General features: G+C 45.8%; 1 protein-coding gene across 1 annotated transcript; it reads left to right on the forward strand.

The window, feature by feature from the left end:
* The first annotated feature begins 590 nt into the window (after positions 1–590).
* LOC144785969 (NADPH oxidase organizer 1-like) lies at positions 591–19,395 on the forward strand. The gene is made up of 8 exons (XM_078664862.1): positions 591–770; positions 6,307–6,387; positions 6,488–6,563; positions 7,383–7,560; positions 10,213–10,409; positions 13,879–13,992; positions 14,763–14,880; positions 16,865–19,395. Exons 1-8 carry the CDS (start codon positions 693–695, stop codon positions 17,550–17,552), a joined length of 1,530 nt encoding a protein of 509 aa, XP_078520988.1. The 5' UTR covers positions 591–692; the 3' UTR covers positions 17,553–19,395.
* Positions 19,396–19,645: the final 250 nt, after the last annotated feature.

Below are 19,645 nucleotides of genomic sequence, written 5' to 3' on the forward strand. Positions count from 1 at the left end.
TCGGCTATCGGCTCTTCGGGCATTTCCCGAGTGCCCGCCTTACAATTACCAATCCCAGCGGCGGCTCAACCTCCTGTGGTTCTGGGCAAATCCGCTGTATCTCCACGTGGCAAAAATAAAAAATGAGAACTGAAAAAAGTGTCCTTGTGTAATGTAACTGGGCAAGATTGTAGTAGCAGGCGCTATGTGATCACTACGTTCTTGCTACACATTGCTTCCACTGAGCGCCCATAGTCCGCGCTCTTCCGGAGGGATCTCGCTGTGTGCGGTGCTTGCACCGTATGTGCTTCACAGCGCCTCGAAATCCGGCGCGGAGCGCTATAATTAGACAAGCCTGTGATGGCCATGGTCAGAGTCCTCTGTGACAAGTCCCTGTCATCTCTTCCGGCCGGCACGCCCCTCCCCGTGCAGGCCTTCCCGGCATTGCTTCACCTTTGATTGACAGCTCCTCAGGCGGTGAGTCGCGTGCACAGGGGATGGATTTATTTGCATCGAGCGCCTGCAGCGTCCAGGAAGGAGCCAGAGAGAAGAAAAGAAACAAGCGGAGAAAGACAAACAGACCTTATCGGGATGCCGCTCCCCCTCCAGCCCCCTCCCTTCGCCCCTTCATAAGGAGGCCGGTGAGTGGTGGAGGCAGACACTGTTTGCAAGGGCTGAAGCCGAGCACAAGGACAGCTCCCCAAGGATACAGCATGGCTCGGCGAGGCAGCACCCAGCGGTACCCCATGGAGGCCAAGGCTGTGGGTGTGGTGCAGCATCACCGGAAGAAGGTAGGTGCCTCCGGGCCACTCTCTCGTCTCCAGAGCATCTCCCAATCTAGGGAAGGGGTTCATTCTATATGTTTGTGCTGTTTTACAGCATTCATGTGTCACTCACTACCCGTATGAGGGATGCTAAACTTCTTGCCTACATGGGTAGCATGCTGCACCATGTTGGGTGTGTGGTCGGATGTATGTTGTCTTTGAGCCTGTGTGGGAGGTGTTTCCATGTCATGTATGAGGATCACCTTGATGGGGTTATCGTGTTACAGGCAGAGCCACTGGAATTATGCGGCAGGAGAGGGGCAAATTATGTGGCAGATTTGAGTAAATTATGTGGCAGGTAACTGCAAATTCTGAGGCATAATGTGCACATTTTGTACTAGTATCAGTACTTCTTTATTTCATCATTTTAAACTTGGTAACTCTCTCTGGGCTGTGGTTGCACCTCATTAGTACCACTTTAACATCCAAATATAGCAATGCGCAACATAAAGGTGTACAGTCCAGCTTTGCAAAGGGCCTCCCGCTGTCCTGCAACAAGAGTTATCACATTTTTTGTAACTTTTGAACCGTGTGTGCTGGAAACAATTTTATTTTTGTTAAATCTGTAGATTATGTGACAGATGTTGGATTATGTGGCAAATGCGCCAAATCTATAATTATGTGAAAATTGCACCCACACAAGCGCATAATTCCAGTGGCCCTGGTTATAGGACGCTGTGTTTACCAATGTGATGGATGAAGAAGTGTGAGAGACAAGCGCGCAGTTGATGGCTTCTTTGAGACACCGGCTCTGCAGGTCCCTTTATGGTATTTCTTAAATTGACTTCACTGAGGCAAATGGATAGGGGGACAGCCTAGCACGAATAATCTGTAATGTGGCGCCACTAACCTAGCGAGTTTTGGCTGTAAACTCTTTAACGAGAAAACAACAATTACTGTGTGTTTTATGTTGTATGTATTGCCGTGTATATAAAAAAATGAAAAAATTGTTGAAAAAAAAAAAAAAAAAGAAAGTCCAATTCCCCGGTTACTGCAATGGGTTGTCCATTCTGAGATATTTTGTTTACGTTTGTGGTCCTGAGCAGTCATAGGTTGAAGGGAGTCGCAGTGGAGAGATCTGCTGGGGTGGACTTTGTTAATATCACCCCAAATCTTATTGTCATTGTGAGATGCCAAGACGTGGACGTAGTATGTTGCTAGTCGGGACCAGCAGCTCTGGACTATATTAGAAACCTCCGATGGCCAGTACGTGGCGGGGCTCTTTAATTATTCCACGCCTGTTCAGTTGGTGACGGGTGGTTTACTGTTGTCGAATAGTTCACCACTGTGTGATGGACATGGCCCATAGCAGTTCTGCCTTATGTGAGCGTCAAAAAAAATAAATGTAAATCCGTATTTGTAAAGCGCGAACTATTCACCCTTAGGGGTCTCAAGGCGCTGGGGCCGTCATGGAAACTAAGTGAGCTATTGCCCAGAGTCATATGGTGCTGAGCTGAGCTGCCGCCAGAGCCGGGGGATCGAACCGTGAGCCCTGTGCTCCGAAGTCAACTGCCCTGGCTGCTGCACCACAGAAAAAGGGAATTATTAAGCAGCCTGTATGAACTACAATCAACTGTCTGACTGCTGAGTGTTTGTTCTAGTGGGGTTTATGGATTGGATTGTAATTGCATTATATAGTACTTACTACCCCCTGATGAGGCACTGTTGTGTTTCTACACTGGGAAGTACACTGCTTCAGGTCCCCAAGTTTGTGGGGTGTTTTTGTGTTTTTTCGGCTTTTGGTCGTTTTTGTTGGTTTTTCGGATTAGCCTTGTGCTCCACAGAACCCATTCCATGCCTTTACTCCTGCTTCTATGTGGTAAATTACATTAGGTGTAATCCTTAGTGGGAGGGGGATACGTGATTTCATGCACTGGTTGGCAGTCTTCATAGACGAGCTACAGGGGATTAGATTCTGTTAGGGGGCAGGGTGGAAGTTTTAAGTAAATACGAACAAGGTTTAGGGAAGCATCAGAACATATCATATTAATACACTTTATAATACTATATACACATGAGATACACACAATCCCTGACTCATTTAGGATTAATATGTTAGCTGCAGAATGAGCGCTCAGCGTTTTTATATCACAACTTCAAAGAGTTTGTGTCAAGAACAACCGAAGGGGAGCAAGTGCAGCAAAGGAGTTTGCATCGTTTCAAAAAGCCTTTGCTTGTTTTAGAGATGGGAATTCCTGGTTTTGGAGGGCGGGATGTCAAGTGTCAAAGCGCTTCTCTGGTAGGTGAGGTTTCGAGGAGCGCTTAAGTAAGTAGTGCATTCTAAGGGGCTTGGCAAGGAGATCTATTTTATCTGCCAGCCCTGGGTGGATAGTGGGGCTTATTTTCTCAAATCGGTTGGTCTGTGAGGACTAGTTTATTTTTCTCCCAACTGTGTAGGAGCCCTTGAAGGTGGTGGGTTTCTGCAAAATATATGTGGGGTATTTAGTTGTAACCCCTTGTATGTTAAAAAGGCACTTTGATACACTCATCTTGCCTCAATTGGGAGCCATTTTAATGAGGAGAGGACCGGCGTGATGGGGTCATGTTTGATACACGCCTGACTGCAGCATAGAGTGTGGGCTTTAAAGGAGGAAAGGTCCAAAGGGGATGTGGTTGAGGGTGATGTGCACTAGTGATGTGGTCTAGTGGTTGGAATATGGCCTGGTGGAGTAGATGTGGCGTGGCATAGGAGATGGGATCTAGTCAAATAAATATGGCAGTTCTGGTTATGAAAGAAATTGAAGAAAACTCGGCTTCACAAGGTAAATTTAGTGCCACAATCCATGACTCTCACAATATCAAGCCAAAGCATCACTTGCACAACCAGGTGCATTGCTTGTGACCTCACAATCGAAGTGACACAGGCAATAACTAAAGATATAAACAATGCTACACGTGAGCGTTAAGACTTCCAGTGAGGTAACAATAAATACAGTGCCATTTAATTTTCAATTACGTTTTAATGTGTGTCGATTTTTGCGCTCAGTGGTCTGTATGCACGTGCTTTGCACCCACCTGGTCCAGTGCCAAATGTACACAGATGGAACCCAAATCCTCACGAGGCAGAGGAATGGCTCATGGAGCAACCCAAATATCACACATAGACCCATGGACGAAAGAAAACACCCCCTGCGTGGACAGAACCAACGATGGAATCCTCTCCCTGAGTGTGGCAGATCCCAGCCCCTGACATTGAATGACCTCAGGTCTTGCAGAACTCCCTACAGCCTCCCTGGAATATGAAAAACAAAAACTTTGGGGTATTCTTTAATGCTGATCTCTCTTTTGTTCCCCAATAAATGTAGCAGTAAAAGCCAAGGCATCAACAACTTCAGGCCAAAATCCTCCCTCTCTTTCAAACTTCAGAACAGAAGAGCACGTGAAACCAGCAATTGAAATCCCCATTAGTCTCGGTGTAGGCAAGAATGAAAACCGAAGTTGTGTACATTTTTCACAAGACCTACGGGACATAGAACAAGGGTAGTGAAAAAAAATGCCCCTCGCTATAGCCCAGCTAGAAATAATGTATTTGCCTCCCCAAACTGATAGACCGTTTTAGGATTTACTAATTCTTATTTGCAGTACCCTAAAGTGACCGTAACGGGGCGCTGCAGCCCTTTAGAAAGCTCTGTGAATAAATAGAAAGAATATTGTGGAGTAGGTTCGGCTGTGGGTGGAGTCAGTCGCAGATTGAACTCTTTACCTGTGAAAGGACGTCTGGGCTGCTGTGGCGTCAGTGACGTCACGTGTCAAAATGGTACTGAAAGGTCGATAGGATGGGGTGAGCCCCTCACATGTCAGGTTAGTGACTCTGGTCGGTAGATAGAGCTGGGGAGGAGTCAGTCACTCGCCTGACTAATGCCTCTGAAAGGCCTCTAGAACCGGGACAGTCACTTACTTACCGGTCAGGTTGGGGAATACGACAGCCATGACGGAAGGGTGGAATTAGTCACGCTTCAATTTGAGAGGCATTGGGACGGAGATGGAAGCACTTACAGACCAGGTCTGTGGCTATGAAAGGCCTTCGGGCTGCAATAGAGCCAGTCACAAGTCTGATTCATTTAGACCGCAGGACTGGGGTAGAGCTAGTCACAGGCAGTTCACTGCATAGGAAAGGCCATTAGAGCAGTTGGTCGATTCAATCCCTTGTACCCGTAAAAGGCCAGCTTCGCATTACTCGAGTTTCATGGCATTTTGAGAGCATGACATTGTGCACGCTTTTTTTACCCAGAGGGAACTGCTTAGAACAGTTTTACGGTCCCTGCCAGACGTTTTGTGCTGAAACCAGTTTCCTGCTGGTACCTTGTATGACTCTCGAACAGAAGGTATTCATTCCCTGGCATTTCATTCTCACATTCATATCATGGAGTAAACTTTGCGTATAATTTGTGCAAAATGTTGCAGAAAACAACTCACTTGCCCCCCTAGGAGAGACCAATTCCAGCTCCAGCTAGCCTTTAAGAGCAACACTGTAATGGGAACTGCAGGTGCCAGGAAAGGATCTAGAAGCCACAGCAGGTCACCCTGGGGCTCCAAGCTTCACAGGTTCATCCTGTAAATCACTGGTCATGGGTGAACTGTTCAGATCTTTGGTCAATGGGGCCACAAGTAGTTGCCAGGGACTTGTTAGGGTTGAAAGGGGGCAGGAATGATGGAGCAATGTTCCCATCAAGGGCAGGTGGTGTGAAGGTCAACCTTGGGGACACCCCAAAGTGGCTGATTGTGGGGATCGAATGTGCTCTCAGGGGACCAGACACAGAAAGGGGAAGAGCCCTGACAGTAGGTGTCTACAGGTGCACGGATCCTGGAACCAAAAGACAACCTCTGCGATGGTGTATGTGTGCGTGCAAAAGAAACAATTGATGGACGGAATGCTTGACAATGCAAACATTCACCCCCAGTCACAAGGGTCTGGGTTAAATCCATCATTCTTTTGCTCACCACCCCCCACCCCCCTAGTTTGGACCCAGGCATATGCAAATCAGTCTCGACCCTGTACCTTGTGGGAACAGTCCAGCCCGAACTGCAGGCCAGGTCCTCCCTGGAGTATGTGTGTAGGCAGAATCCTTGAGTCCAGGATGCAGAAAAGGGTGGTGATGTGGGAGAGAGATGTGCATATGTGAACTTGCTTGAATGATAATTATTTAGTTATGCTAAAAGTAAACAGTATTGTATGTACTTTTATTATTTGATCATTAGAATGACAAACGTTGGTGCACAGAGTCACCAACTTGGCATTTTACCTCTTTTAACTTTTTTCACATCTTTATTTTGGGCAAAAAGCACAAGGTTTTGCTCAGTACCTCGGAATGAATGAGGGCCAAAACGTAGTGGATGTCGTGTTCTCCTTATTCAGGGCGCTATCAATACCAAATCACTCTTAACACAGCAGGTGGGACATTCGATGGGGGCCCCACATCTACACAACTTTAAATAAGGCCCATGGTCTTCCAAACCACATTTCCTGTCCCCCCTAATAGTTCTTTCCTTTCTTCCTCTGCAGACCTACATGTTCTTGGTGCTCTGGTCTGATCGCAACAACATCCTCATCTACAGGACCTATGAGGAGTTCAGGAAATTCCACGTGAGTACCCAAACGCCAACCCAGAAGTAGTGCTTTGTTTTAGGCGGGAATAACAGGAAAGGGATCCGCGTACTCAGACATGCTCTCTTTTATGTTCCAGGTGAGTCTGAAGAAGAAGTTTCCCATTGAAGCGGGACATATGAAGAAGTCTGAGCGCAGCATTCCTAAGTTCAAAGGTAACACGAGTGCATGTGTGTAACCCAGGTTTAAATGTGAAATCAGTGGAGCAAAGTGAGAGCACCTCAGTGGTTTCCGGTGCTCAGCACCGGCACTTAATCATCACCACTAGCACTTAATCATCAACACCACCGGCACTTAATCATCAACACCACCGGCACTTAATCATCAACACGGCACTTAATCATCAACACCACTGGCACTTAATCATCAACACCACCAGCACTTAATCATCAACACCAGCGCTTAATCATCAACACCAGCGCTTAATCATCAACACCAGCGCTTGAGCACCAGTTAAGGAGACATTTATTTTTGGTAGGCACAGGGAGATTAATTGATTCGCCCAGAATCACAGGATGTTGAGCCGATGCTGAGACTCAAACCTGGTTCCCCAGCCCTGGCGTCGGCAGCTCTAACCATTACGCTACATCCTGCCACATCCTCTCCCCACATGTAGTGTTTCATTATTAGTAGTTGGTTCTGTGTTAGGCGGCACTAACAGGAGAAATGGGCTGGTCGAAGCTGCCTCCTGACGAGAGCTCCCGCACTTATTTGTTTACAAATTAACCACCGGTCTAGTGATCCTTTTTGGACAGGATAGATCCCATTCCCTGGCAACGACTTGGTTCAGCTGTTCAGCTTGCAAGCCTTTTCAAGGAAAACACCTATAGATTGTTTGCCATTAATGCAGCTGCATGCATCTTACGTCAGAAAGAGTACGCCCTCTTTAAACAGAGCTGGGGTGCACTTTACATTTAAGTTGAGTTTTCCTGATCTTTTCCTGATCTTTTTATATTTCCCCATTCACCTCACAGATGCTCCTGCCTTCACATTCAGGAAGGAGTCCAGAAGGTTCTTGGCGCGCCTCAAGCTGCTGGAGAGTTACGTCCAGGAGCTGCTGAAAACAGACGCCAAGATCTCCCAGGGCCAGGATGTCACTGGTTTCTTCACACCGCAGACCAGGGATTTTGATCCCGCCTTCACCGAAAACAGGTCTGGTGCCCACAGATACTTTACTTTCAATCAAAATGTTACGTTGTGTATGTTTATTGTGTGCTGAATGTATCAACGTGAGATCCAAACCCAGCCTTGCATGCACGACTGGCGCCTACCCTTAACACCTTGCGTGCGGCGCCGATTTCCCCCGAGTGCTGGACATTCCATAATTGGGTGTGGTCGTGACGGAACCATTCCGTCATCCGCACAGCTCAACCGTGAGGCATGACGGAATGGTTCCGTCACAAGCATCGAAGGGGTTAAGCAAGGAACTGGAGCAGCTTCCTGCATGCAAGGCTGGGGGCAACGTAGAACAATAAAGCATCTTCCACAAAACTTGATGGGAGGATGCTTGCTATTAGTCGAATCACTGGCAATCGCTTGGGGTACCATTCCAACCCATTGTTCTTTTGCCCACTATGCCACATCAGATTAGACCCAGCCAAAAGCAAATCCGTCTTGACCCTGCTCCAATAGGAACACTCCAGCCCGAACTGCCCAGCCAGGTCCTCTCCGAGCTGAAAAACAAGCATCCTAGGACAGGTTTCCCCCTGATTGGGGCTCTTCAGTCAGGTGTATCTTGGTTCCAGTGGTACAGTGAGTACGAACCCAACGTCTGGGCATACCGTTGACCATTTTCACTCTGAGGGAAGAGTGGAAGATTGAGGAATAATGTGTGCTAGAGCCTCATCCTTCAGCAGTTGGACTATCCTTGTAGATGCAGGCGTAGAGCCACCACCTACCCCACACCACGACATCCCTCCTTGAGCTGGGGCAGGGAATTTGAGAAGCGTTTGGACTGGGAGGCATAGGGTAGAGGACCCAATGAGCAGTGACCCAAAGCACTTGACACCATCTGTAGGAGTGTAGGGAAGTCCTGCCTCTGTGTAGATGACACTAAATACAACAATATTGCTTGTCCTTTAAGGATTTCCCTGCCAAACCTCATGGGAAACATAGATCAACTCCTTCCCTTTAGAGAATATTTAAATATTTACTTTTATTAAGTTGGATAACACTTTTGTTAATGGTATCGTGTAGTTGTCTTTTTGGGTTTTGGTACCATACAAAAGTCTTTGGGATTTTGTGATATCTCATATGGATTAGAAAGGAAGAGAGAGTTAGGGTAACATAGACAGGTGTCAAAGACGCAGCAAATCTAGTTTCCTGGATCAGGTTGCTTTTGCTCCTGTTCACTGTCTTTCTGTATTCTGGGTCTCAATGCGAAGCTTGCTCCAGTACCATATTTAAATAATAATTATTTTTGAAGACGGGAGACCCAGGTGTAGTAAACAGTCAGAGAGCATTGCAGGCCACTGCAAGGGAAACACATTTGTGATCTGCTATTTAAAAGACCAACTAACATTCTAGTATGTCCAAGAACCTGGGCAGTGTTGGGGTCCACAGGAGAGTTTGATCCTTAGAACACTGCAGCGTGTACCACTTCACAAGCCAACATTGGGGCGTCACACAGACTAGTGTATCCAAATCTGGAAGCCATATTCACAAAGGGACAATGGTGCACAAAGGTACCTAAATCTGTCCAGTAGGGAGGAGGGCAAGGACACTTCAACACTCCCAGAGGTATGGATGTAACAGAGAATGCGAGCTAATGCCAACCACAGTGTGGAACAAATGCCAACCACAGTGTGGAACAAGTGTTCATGAAACAAGGCCAGGTGGGTTATCACTCAGCCATGATTCAAGATTCACACAGGGAAGTACACCTTGGCCCGAGTGGTATGGCCCCTGCCTTCAGCGAGGAGTCCGTCACAGCTCGTAACAGAGAATATGAAAGCCCGGGCAGATGCAGTGCTTTAGATACTACTTTGGGAAACCTGGTGATGTTGCAGAGCGGACAGGCTAGATCAGCAGGTCTAGCTTTGAGGCATCCTGCAGGATATATCTAGCTAGCTTTGGACAAGCTTCAAGTGTGAGATCTAAGATCAGGCACCAGAGAGATACTTTACCTGGTCACATATTGTGATTTTAGCCCAGGCCTCACGTTTGATTTCTGCGGTATCTCGCATCTGAGATTGTATTGCACTTTATATTCAGTCCTCAGTGTGGCTTCAATCTCATCACTACTTTTCAATATGCCATTAAAGTTAGATAGAAATGCTTCAGTCGCAGTTGAGAACAGAGGGAGTTTGGTGCCCACAATGCATTGCCATGTGACTCTAAGTAAGCAGTGCCCTAAAATCCCACTTTCTTTCCATGGGTTGCTTCACATGAAAGAGGGATTGAGGGTGTGAGTGGGTGGAGGGGAGGGAATGAAGATCACACTTGGCCCTGACAATAGAAGTATTGGGGTTCAATTGAAAAGGTGTTGGCAGGGGTTTTCTTCTCTGCTTTGGCCTCCTTGGATGCATCAAAGTTGGTGGTCTTGTGAATATAAATCCATGAAAATGTGATTTCAGGAGCATGTTTTTTGTTAGTTACCATCCCAGTTAATCACTACATTGATAAGAACACCTTCCCTTCTTAACTTCAAGTAGTTGGTCCTACTGCCAAGCCCTCGTCTCCCAACACACCAGCACACTCTGAACATTCCACTCACCACATCCCACCAGACACTAAGCTTAGGACACCAAACTCTTGCTGTGGCATTTTGCTTTGTACTAAATGGCGTCCATGTCTATTCTCCAGCATCGTCATCATGCCCTCAGAAGCACGAGATGGGAGCAGGGAGATGTCGAGGCAACAGGCCAGTGACGCAGTCATTCAACCAATAAGAGCCGAGCAGTACTGTTGCTTGGAGACGTACGAGGCCGCAGATACCAAGAACCGCCCCTTCAAGGTCCGTCGTGGAGAGCTCGTGGACGTGTTACTGAAAGACACCACAGGTATTCACTTACTCACAACTGTGTCCACATACTAGCAGGTGCCATAGAAAGGCCCTGAAACATGTTAAATTTGAGTTTACCCATAATAGGTATTGGACGCTTTAGAAAACTGAAAGCAAACAATTTAAACATGTGTTAATGTCCAATATACACCCCCAGAAGTACCCAAAAACCCTTTAATGTCACACAGGTAACAGGTAACCATAGAGGTACCCAAACACACATTAATGTCACACATACACACAGGTACCCATAGAGGTACCCAAACACCCACTCATGTCAAACATACACACAGGTACCCATAGAGGTACACAAACAACCATTTGTGTCACACATGCACACATGTAAATGTAAATGTAAATGTAAATGTAGTTGAGCTTATATAGCATGCACACAGGTACCCATAGAGGTACAGAAACACCCATTTGTATCACATATACACACAGGTACCCAAGAACACCCATTCGTGTCACACATGCACACAGGTACCCATAGAGGTACACAAACACCCATTCGTGTCACACATACACACAGGTACCCATAGATGTACAGAAACACCCATTCATGTTACACATACACACAGGTACCCATAGATGTACACAAACACCCATTCGTGTCACACATGCACACAGGTACCCGTAGAGGTACAGAAACACCCATTTGTTTCACATATACACACAGGTGCCCATAGAGGTACACAAACACCCATTTGTGTCACACATACACACTGATACCCATAGAGGTATAGAAACACCCATTCACTTCACACATACACACAAGTTCCCATAGAGGTACACAAACACCCGTTCATGTCACACATACACACCGGTACCCATAGAGGTACACAAACATCCATTTATGTCACATATACACACAGGTACCCAAATAGGTACACGAACACCCATTCGTGTCACACATGCACACAGGTACCCATAGTGGTACACAAACACCCATTCGTGTCACACATACACACAGGTACCCATAGAGGTACACAAACACCCATTCGTATCACACAAGCACACAGGTACCCATAGAGGTACAGAAACACCCATTTATGTCACATATACACACAGGTACCCAAATAGGTACACGAACACCCATTCGTGTCACACATACACACAGGTACCCATAGTGGTACACAAACACCCATTCATGTCACACATACACACAGGTACCCATAGAGGTATAGAAACACCCATTCACTTCACAGATACACATAAGTACCCATAAAGGTACACAAACACCCCTTTGTGTCACACATACACACAAGTACCCATAGAGGTATACAAACACCCATTTGTGTCACACATGCACCCAGGTACCCATAGAGGTACTGAAACACCCATTCGTGTCACATCTACACACAGGTACCCATAGAGGTATAGGAACAAGCATTCACTTCAGACTTGCACACATGTACCCATAGAGGCACACAAACACCCATTTGTTTCACACATACACACATGTACCCATTGAGATAAGCAAACACCCATTCGTGTCACACATAGACTCAGGTACCCAGGCATAGAGGTACACAAACACCCATTTGTGTCACACATACACACAGGTACCCAGGCATAGAGGTACACAAACACCCATTCATGTCAGACATACACACAAGTAACCACAGAGGCACACAAACACCCATTCATGGCACACTTGCACACAGGTACCCATAGAGGCACACAAACACCCATTCATGGCAGATGTATGCACACTGGAGTACTAAGGCTCCCATTAGGTGCCCAGATACCCATTAATGTTGAGTGTGCCCATACGCGTGTTAATGCCCTAAATACAACCAGGCACCCATAGAGGTGCCCTGAAAACCTATTGATGTTTGGTGTTGTTGTCCAACTGATAATGTCCGACACGCTTCCAGCCATCGACAAAGGTACATAAAGATGTATCTGTGTGGGTGTCTGAGGCCTATGTACTCTTCACACCAGTACCCACACAGTCCAACAATTAGGGCTAGTATTACTTACAGGAATTCCAGACACTCAGCTAGGGCATAAGCAATAGGATGGCACCACACTGCTTCTAGAAGCACCAAGTGGTGTCCCCTTGAGAATGCAGGGGCCATCTCTAAAATGGCGCTCTGCCTAGGGTGGTAAATGAAAACTCTTGTGCTGGCACTGCCCTCAGTGGTGGTAGGACTGCTTTATAGGTTTCCATGCAGACCACCAAGGGCAGAGGTGCCCTCTGCAAACAATGGTCAGCTCTTACGATCCCTGCGCAGGCACTGTGGCGCACTTCACTTCACCCTTCAGCTGATTTAGCTCGTGAATCATGTCACTGGCCATGGCTACCCCTTTCCATTTGGCTGCCATGCCGTTTGCCCAACTGCACACCACAGAGGGCTCACTGGATAGCATTTTGAGGCCGCTTACATGACCTCTGTCCTGTGATGATTAGCTGCACACTGTTGTTACTTTGGTTGCCAGAAGCTTGCTACTGAATGCCAAATCTCTGCCCCTACAGCTGTGTGTATGGGGTGCTTTAAATGCTACTTCACAGGCTGTCCGTGTGTGTGTTGGAAACTTCAATACACTTGTGGTCCACCTGTCCTGTGATGGAAGCTTGTGCTGTTGTTTCTCATGATTGACTTGCGCATGATGGAAGCTTGCACTGCTTCTGCCCAGCAGGCGAGTAGAGAGACCACTCCTACTGACAAGCATCTTTCTAGATCAGACCCCTGCTTCAAATGTGATCAAAGGATCCACCGGCGCAGGTTGATTCTTTGAAGGGTAGATCTCCCAGCCAGCCCCTCACCCGTCTGATGCCACTAGAATGCAGCCTTCTGTTTAAACCTAATCCCACCCTGGCCCTTTCCCAAACAGGCTCAATCAATACACAGACCATCTTCCCCAAAGAAACAGGGAGCAGCTTTATCTGTTCAAGAAGTTATTCATGCAAGGCAGTGGACTTTGAAGGAGTTTCTGAACAGCAGAGGTTCCTATTTACAGACCACCCCCTCGCACCCTCCTGGATACACCTTCCTCCACAAGTTTTAAGGTGCCCGCTGCATCCCATTTGAAGGGATGAGAAACTTTGAATTATTTGGGTTGAAGGGGGGGGGGGGGCACCTGATCTCTGTGAAGAAGACGCGGCCCATATGCTGCGTCTGCTGCATCTGTCAGCAGCTGGCTCTGCTGCCCCTATAATGTGGTGCTTGTGCATGTTCCTGTCCACCCTGTACAGGTGACTTGTATGATGCTGGTCATGATATGTGTGTGCTCGTGACCCATGACTTAGTTGTTCTGTGTTTTGGGGTCCCTCACAAATAATATATGCACACAGTCCCTGTAAGAAAGGACTTCCTGTACTTCAGATCTTCTTGATTTCCTTGCATGAACACATACAAGCCAGATATGGCTTCTACATGATTGGAACCAGACAGCACGCTTTGGTTAGGGGTCCTTTTTGATTGTTGCTCATGCCCGTCCTTCTGTGCTCTTTCCTGCAGGCTGGTGGTTGGTGGAGAATGAGGAGAAACATCTGGCCTGGTTTCCTGCTCCCTATCTGTCCAAACTTTCAACCAGCAAAGAAGCTTCTCCGAGGCGCCCGTCTTCAGACACTGGTAAGTCTGCAAGTTCTTTTTCTAAACCAGTATAATCACCAACTTTGTCACCGACCAATCATATGACCCTCTCTCCTGCGTTAAGATCCTCAGCCCTGAATCTGAACTGTGTACTCTTGAGCACCCTCAAACACCAGAGAAGAATAGTCAATGCATGCAACTGGCTTTATGACACCAACACAACAACACGGTCCACTGGGTGTTGTTGGACCATTTGGTCATGCATCATATTTTTACCAATGTTTTGATAGTCGTCTTTCATAGCAAGGTGCTTCAGGGCGCTCTTTGTGATCGACAGAATCGGGGGAGGCCACCTTGACACTCAGGACTGCTTTGGGCGTCTAACTAATGGTATGGGCCACACCAGAGGCGCCCTTATTTAAATTTAATTCCAAGCAATCTGATTTTCATGAGTGTAGAATCCAAACGAAGGTGGTCCTGCTTTAAGAGGTCTTCCTGATTCAGTTTCACAGCTCCTGGCCTGACTGTATTGGAGTTGGCACTCACTGTCTGCAGGAAGCCCCTTACTTTATTGTATGGTGGGTTAAGACCATAGGTCATTTTTAAAAAAAAAAGATATCAGGGCATATTTACAATCCCCTTGCGCCATTTTGCGTCATTTTTTGACATGGGAAAAATGACGCAAAAGTGGCGCAAGGGGCTTGTAAATCTGCCCCATCATTTGGAACTGTGTTTAAAAGCGGCTGAACAAGATACTCAAGAATGGGTGGGGGTGCGTTCTGAAATAATGCTTTTCTCATTCTGTTTAGGAGAGCTTTACTTCGCAATAAAATCTCATGAGGCCAAGGACACCGACGAATTATCCATGAACATTGGTGTGGTGGTTGAAGTTCTTGAAAAATCTGACAATGGCTGGTGGCTGGTCTGGTGAGTTTCTTTTGTGTTTGGCTTTACGTGTTGGTGTCGCCTTCATTTTCCTTTTCGTACACAGGCTTAGTGTTATCAGATGTCTCCATCTCATAGGACGCCATTTTTTCTAGGCCAGGAATTTCCCCTTACAAATCATTGTTTTCAGCTGTGCTAGATTGTATGGAGCAAAGGACATGAAAAAAGACTACAGTTCCCAGAATGCACTGATTTGGTAAATGAAAGTCTGTGCTTCGACCCCAGATGTCACAGTGACATCTTGTGGATGGTTACTGTTTGGTCTCTAACAATTTGCCTTCATTTCTGTTATCACAGAGTCCAATGTGTGGACACAGGACCTGTAAATAACTCTAAAGTAGCCCTTTTAAATGGGGAGATTTCAAGCCATGAATAGTTTTCAGGCTTTTTGGTGTGATGCACGACCTGACTTGTAAATACCTTACCCAACAGCTTGAAGCTGGGGAGCCAGGACTAGACTATAGCCATATTCTGGCCACTGGGTGATTTGGACTAATGTGGTTAGGCTGAATGGTGTTATTTCTCGCCCCTTCCAAAATGCACACTAAAAAAGCATTACAAAAAATGTAATCCATACAGAACCCTGTGGCCCACCCTCAGTCATAGGGGGCTCAGAGTTTCAGCAAGAGGGGATGGGCCCGTTGCCAGAGACGCCAAAAAAGTCAGAAGCTGACAAGACAGTACTAGGTTTGCAATCAGCCCCCTTGCTTGCTTTTACATACTATCTTCCTAAAATAGGGGTCTTAAAGATGTCCATCTTTTAGCTGCATGTCTATTATACGCATGGTGGTAGGAAGCATTGGTTTCTTGCGCCCCAGTCAAGCTATCCTGGCTGAAGATGGCTGATAGCCAGAAACCGGTCCTAGGATGCTTGAGTCCGGTCCAGGAAAGACATGACTTGGCAGTACTGGCTGGACTGTTCCCATGAGGCACAGGGTCAAGGCTGATTTGCATATGGCCATGTCTGAACTGGCGTGGTGTGGAGTGCAAAAAAACGATGGATTTAGGCCCAGATCTCTGTACTGGGGTGAATGTATGACATTGTTCTGCATTCTGTCCATCAACTGTTATTTTTGCCCCAGTACTTTGCACCAGATGTGTGAAATGAGCAAGCGATAGCTAGCTTTGGTCAGTCGCAGTGCACATTTACATTTGATAATCACTATGTCATGCCTAGATGATTTTTGGAAATAAAGTTCTGATTGAGTTAGATCAATATCAATATAGCTGTGCCTGTGGTCGTGTGTCATGTTTTTAAAACTATGTTTTGATAGTGTTGGCAATGTGTTATTCCACAACAAAGTGATCTGAGAGACATTTTATGAGATCAACAGGTTCAGGGAAGATACTTTGACTTTCAGGACTGCCGTGATGTCTGAGTGGTGGTCTGGGCCAAACCTGAGACATATTTAAAATAATATAATGAAAAGGAGTGAGAAAGGTGTGCATGATTTGCATGAGTGTATAATCCAAGTGTAAATTGGCCCTGCTTTTAAGGATATTCCTTAATCAGGTTCTCAGTACTTGGCCTGTCTGCTTTGGAGTGGGCACTCACTGCCTGCTGGAAGCTCCTCACTTTATTATTGTGTGGGTGCATGGCTCTACCGTAATTCATATTTCTAGCTCTAGCCCCTTATGAATGCTCTGAGATGTCAGTCTTATATGGAACAAAGCAAATCGTGGTTGGAGATATTAATTTATTAGGTTAGGTTGTGTTTACTCCATAGTTTCCACATTTCATTTTTTTGTAGAGCTGAAACAATTTTCTTTAAAAAAAAAATCCTTTACAGCTACTACCTTATTGTGATATTACCAAAATCTTACAGATGCATACTTTATAAATTGAGTATAAGATTTAGCTTAGTTGGTCCATCCTTACCCAGACCCTGAATCTACAATACCAATGCATCAATGTCTGATTTCTTTAGATGGATTGTTTGCAATGATGCTCTACCTCTCTTTCTAGGTACAATGAACAGGTTGGGTACGTCCCATCAATGTTCCTGCGGCCATACAGAAATCCGCATCAGAAGTTCCAGGCTATTACACAGAATGCTTTGTATGCATCCACGCCAGACATTCAAGAAGCTGCCAGCCCAACTCCGCCTCGTCGGGCATCCCTTGAGGAGGTGCCATCACAGAACAACAACTACGAAGATGGGACCGGCGGAATGGGGCGATCTCTGCAGAGAAGGAGATCGAGATCGCTCAGCATCCTTCCCACCACATCTTCGAAGAAGGTCAGGTCCCCACTACCTCTAGAGCTGGAAGTCTTTCCAGAGCAGGCAGCAAGTGGCGTGAAGTGGAAGCCCACCCCATCACCAAGGAACGTCAACCTTTCACCAGCGAACACGGAGCTTCTCTACATGAACCGTGATGCGGTAGAAGGCCATGGACAAGGGCTCAGAAAACCAATGCCAAGAAGTCATCTTAGCAGGGATACTGGGCTTGGGGAGAGCTTCTCGACAAGTGGTTCAGACGAATCGCTGTCTTCTTCTAGCTCAGACTCCAGATCTAAAGTTCCTAAGATCCCACAGAAGCCAGGAGCTCATGAGATCATGCAGAGGTGCACCACCTTTACCAAGAAAGCCTTACAGAGGTCAACAGCCACCCTCGACTCTATGACCATATCTGTGACACCTAAGAGCGTCTAAAGCGAGCATTGTCAGGAAGGTAGATTACTTGCTTAATCGCAGCAATATGGTTATTGAAATAAGAAGTTACATTGTAACACATAATTTGATCTCAGTGGTCTAAACTCCTCTCTTGCTGTTATGGCGTAAGGAGAGAGTAGTCTCTCGCAGCGGTCACGTGTTTTGCAGATGCATCTCAAGAACAAGCATGTGTTATGTATAGAGGCACCGAGCAATGCGAGAGTTAAGTATGCTTTAATGCAAATAACCTGCCAGTAGGCTAAACTGTAGTAGAATTTTCTCTACTTGATATGTTTGTATGCAGCAGACAGCGAATTGAATTGTTTCTAGGTGTTCAAAGCAAGAACACAATTGGCTATAACAATAGTCATGAGTTTATATTTGATGTTTGGAAAGTCAAGTTCATAACTGTAGGCAAGACATTTTTTGATCGATTTATAGTGTAAGAGGTCTCTGTCATTTCTCATGTTGGCAGTACCGAACCAGAGTCTGTGGCCACAAACTGAACGTACGCAGAACTGTGATGCAGATGAGGGACCACAGGAGAATCTATTTTAAGATAATCTATACAACAGTTGTCCAAATGTATGATGTAATTTACTGGGATAATAGTTCCTGATCTCTGCATTCAACAGTAAGTCACGTGAACTGGCTTGAGGTACTTTATTACAGTGGTCAGCTGACGATGTCTGAGCTTGAAGTTCAAAGTGGCGGCAAATCCTGTAGAACTTTGCAGCAATTCCTGCATTTTCCTGGGATTCGTCTCACCCGTAAAGAATTCAGTGCATTGACGTTTGTGTTGGATGCAGAGATCCCCGGGTGCAAACACTCAACAAGGACTTGGTGATCGACTGTCCTGAGCACTGCAGATAAGTCCAGTAGAGCAGGTACAGAATAGTGGTTCTCGACTGCGAAGCCCAGTATTTGTTAGTTACCTGCTCCTTACTAACCATACTAACATCAAATGCTGATTGGGTTGACTCTGGTTCCCGGTCCCTCAAGTCAACACTCCAGATAGTTCCTCGCACTCCATAAAATGCAGTTACCGGCTTAGTCACAATACAACCCTGACGTTAACAGCATTAAAAGGGTGCTTCACAGAATGCAGTCCCTCCAGTTCTTGGGTGTAGGAAGGCATGCTGGGTGGTTGAAAGTGACCATCACATCCTGGAGTGCTTCCCTTCACCCATAGTTTCCAGCTGTACTTATGGGGGGCATATAAGGCAGAATCAGGAAAGCTTCGTACAAAACTATAGGCTTCCTATTGTTTCAATCTCCCCAGGGTTTTTAGAAGCAATTACTCTTTGTAGAAATAGCAAATTGAGTCCTGGTGGCAAACAACCCAAGAGCTTACCATCCTGCCTGGAAAAGACCACATGCTGATAGACGCTAACTTTGCATCCTAAAGATCCTGGACTGTTTGCAAGCTGGGTCCATGTATGAAAACTTTCTTGATTGTTGGACCCTCAGCAAATCTCACCCAAACTTGTGTTGTGAAGGTTCAGTGAAACAAACTGTGCGTTTTTAGGGATAAAGCCCCCACATGAATTTTGCTGTGTCTCTCCCACAATGTGCTTCCAGTTATTACATTTCATCTTCCTAGTGTGGGAGCCTTGTGATGTTTCAATAGCATGGCTCTTGCATATGGAAATTGAATCCTTCCTAGAAATGTAAAAAAATACATATATCATTTTGTAACAATGTGTACTGCTTAATATGTCATGTATTTATATATTTAAAATATGTTATACGATACATGTAACATGTAATTGGTAGGTATTTATGTACCTGTGTTTTATTGTTCACTATTTACTTTAAATAAAAAGTTCATTTTCTGATGAAAGTGGCATTTTCCTACTAATTTGTATTCCATAAGAAAGTTGAATAACATGAATGCTACAGCTTTGATGCTTCTGATATCTTTTTAATGTAACCTGTATATATTTGTTTGTGTGTGTGTATAAATATATATATAAAAGCAGCTTCCAATTACTTATTCTGGAATGCAGCAAAGTCAGCAACATACAGACAACTCTTATTTTCAGAAGCCTACGGCGTTTTAGGCTTCTCTAGTCCTGTTCACAGGGCAAATA

This window comes from Lissotriton helveticus, chromosome 10 (assembly GCF_964261635.1).
Source record: "Lissotriton helveticus chromosome 10, aLisHel1.1, whole genome shotgun sequence".
NCBI classification, from domain to species: domain Eukaryota; kingdom Metazoa; phylum Chordata; class Amphibia; order Caudata; family Salamandridae; genus Lissotriton; species Lissotriton helveticus.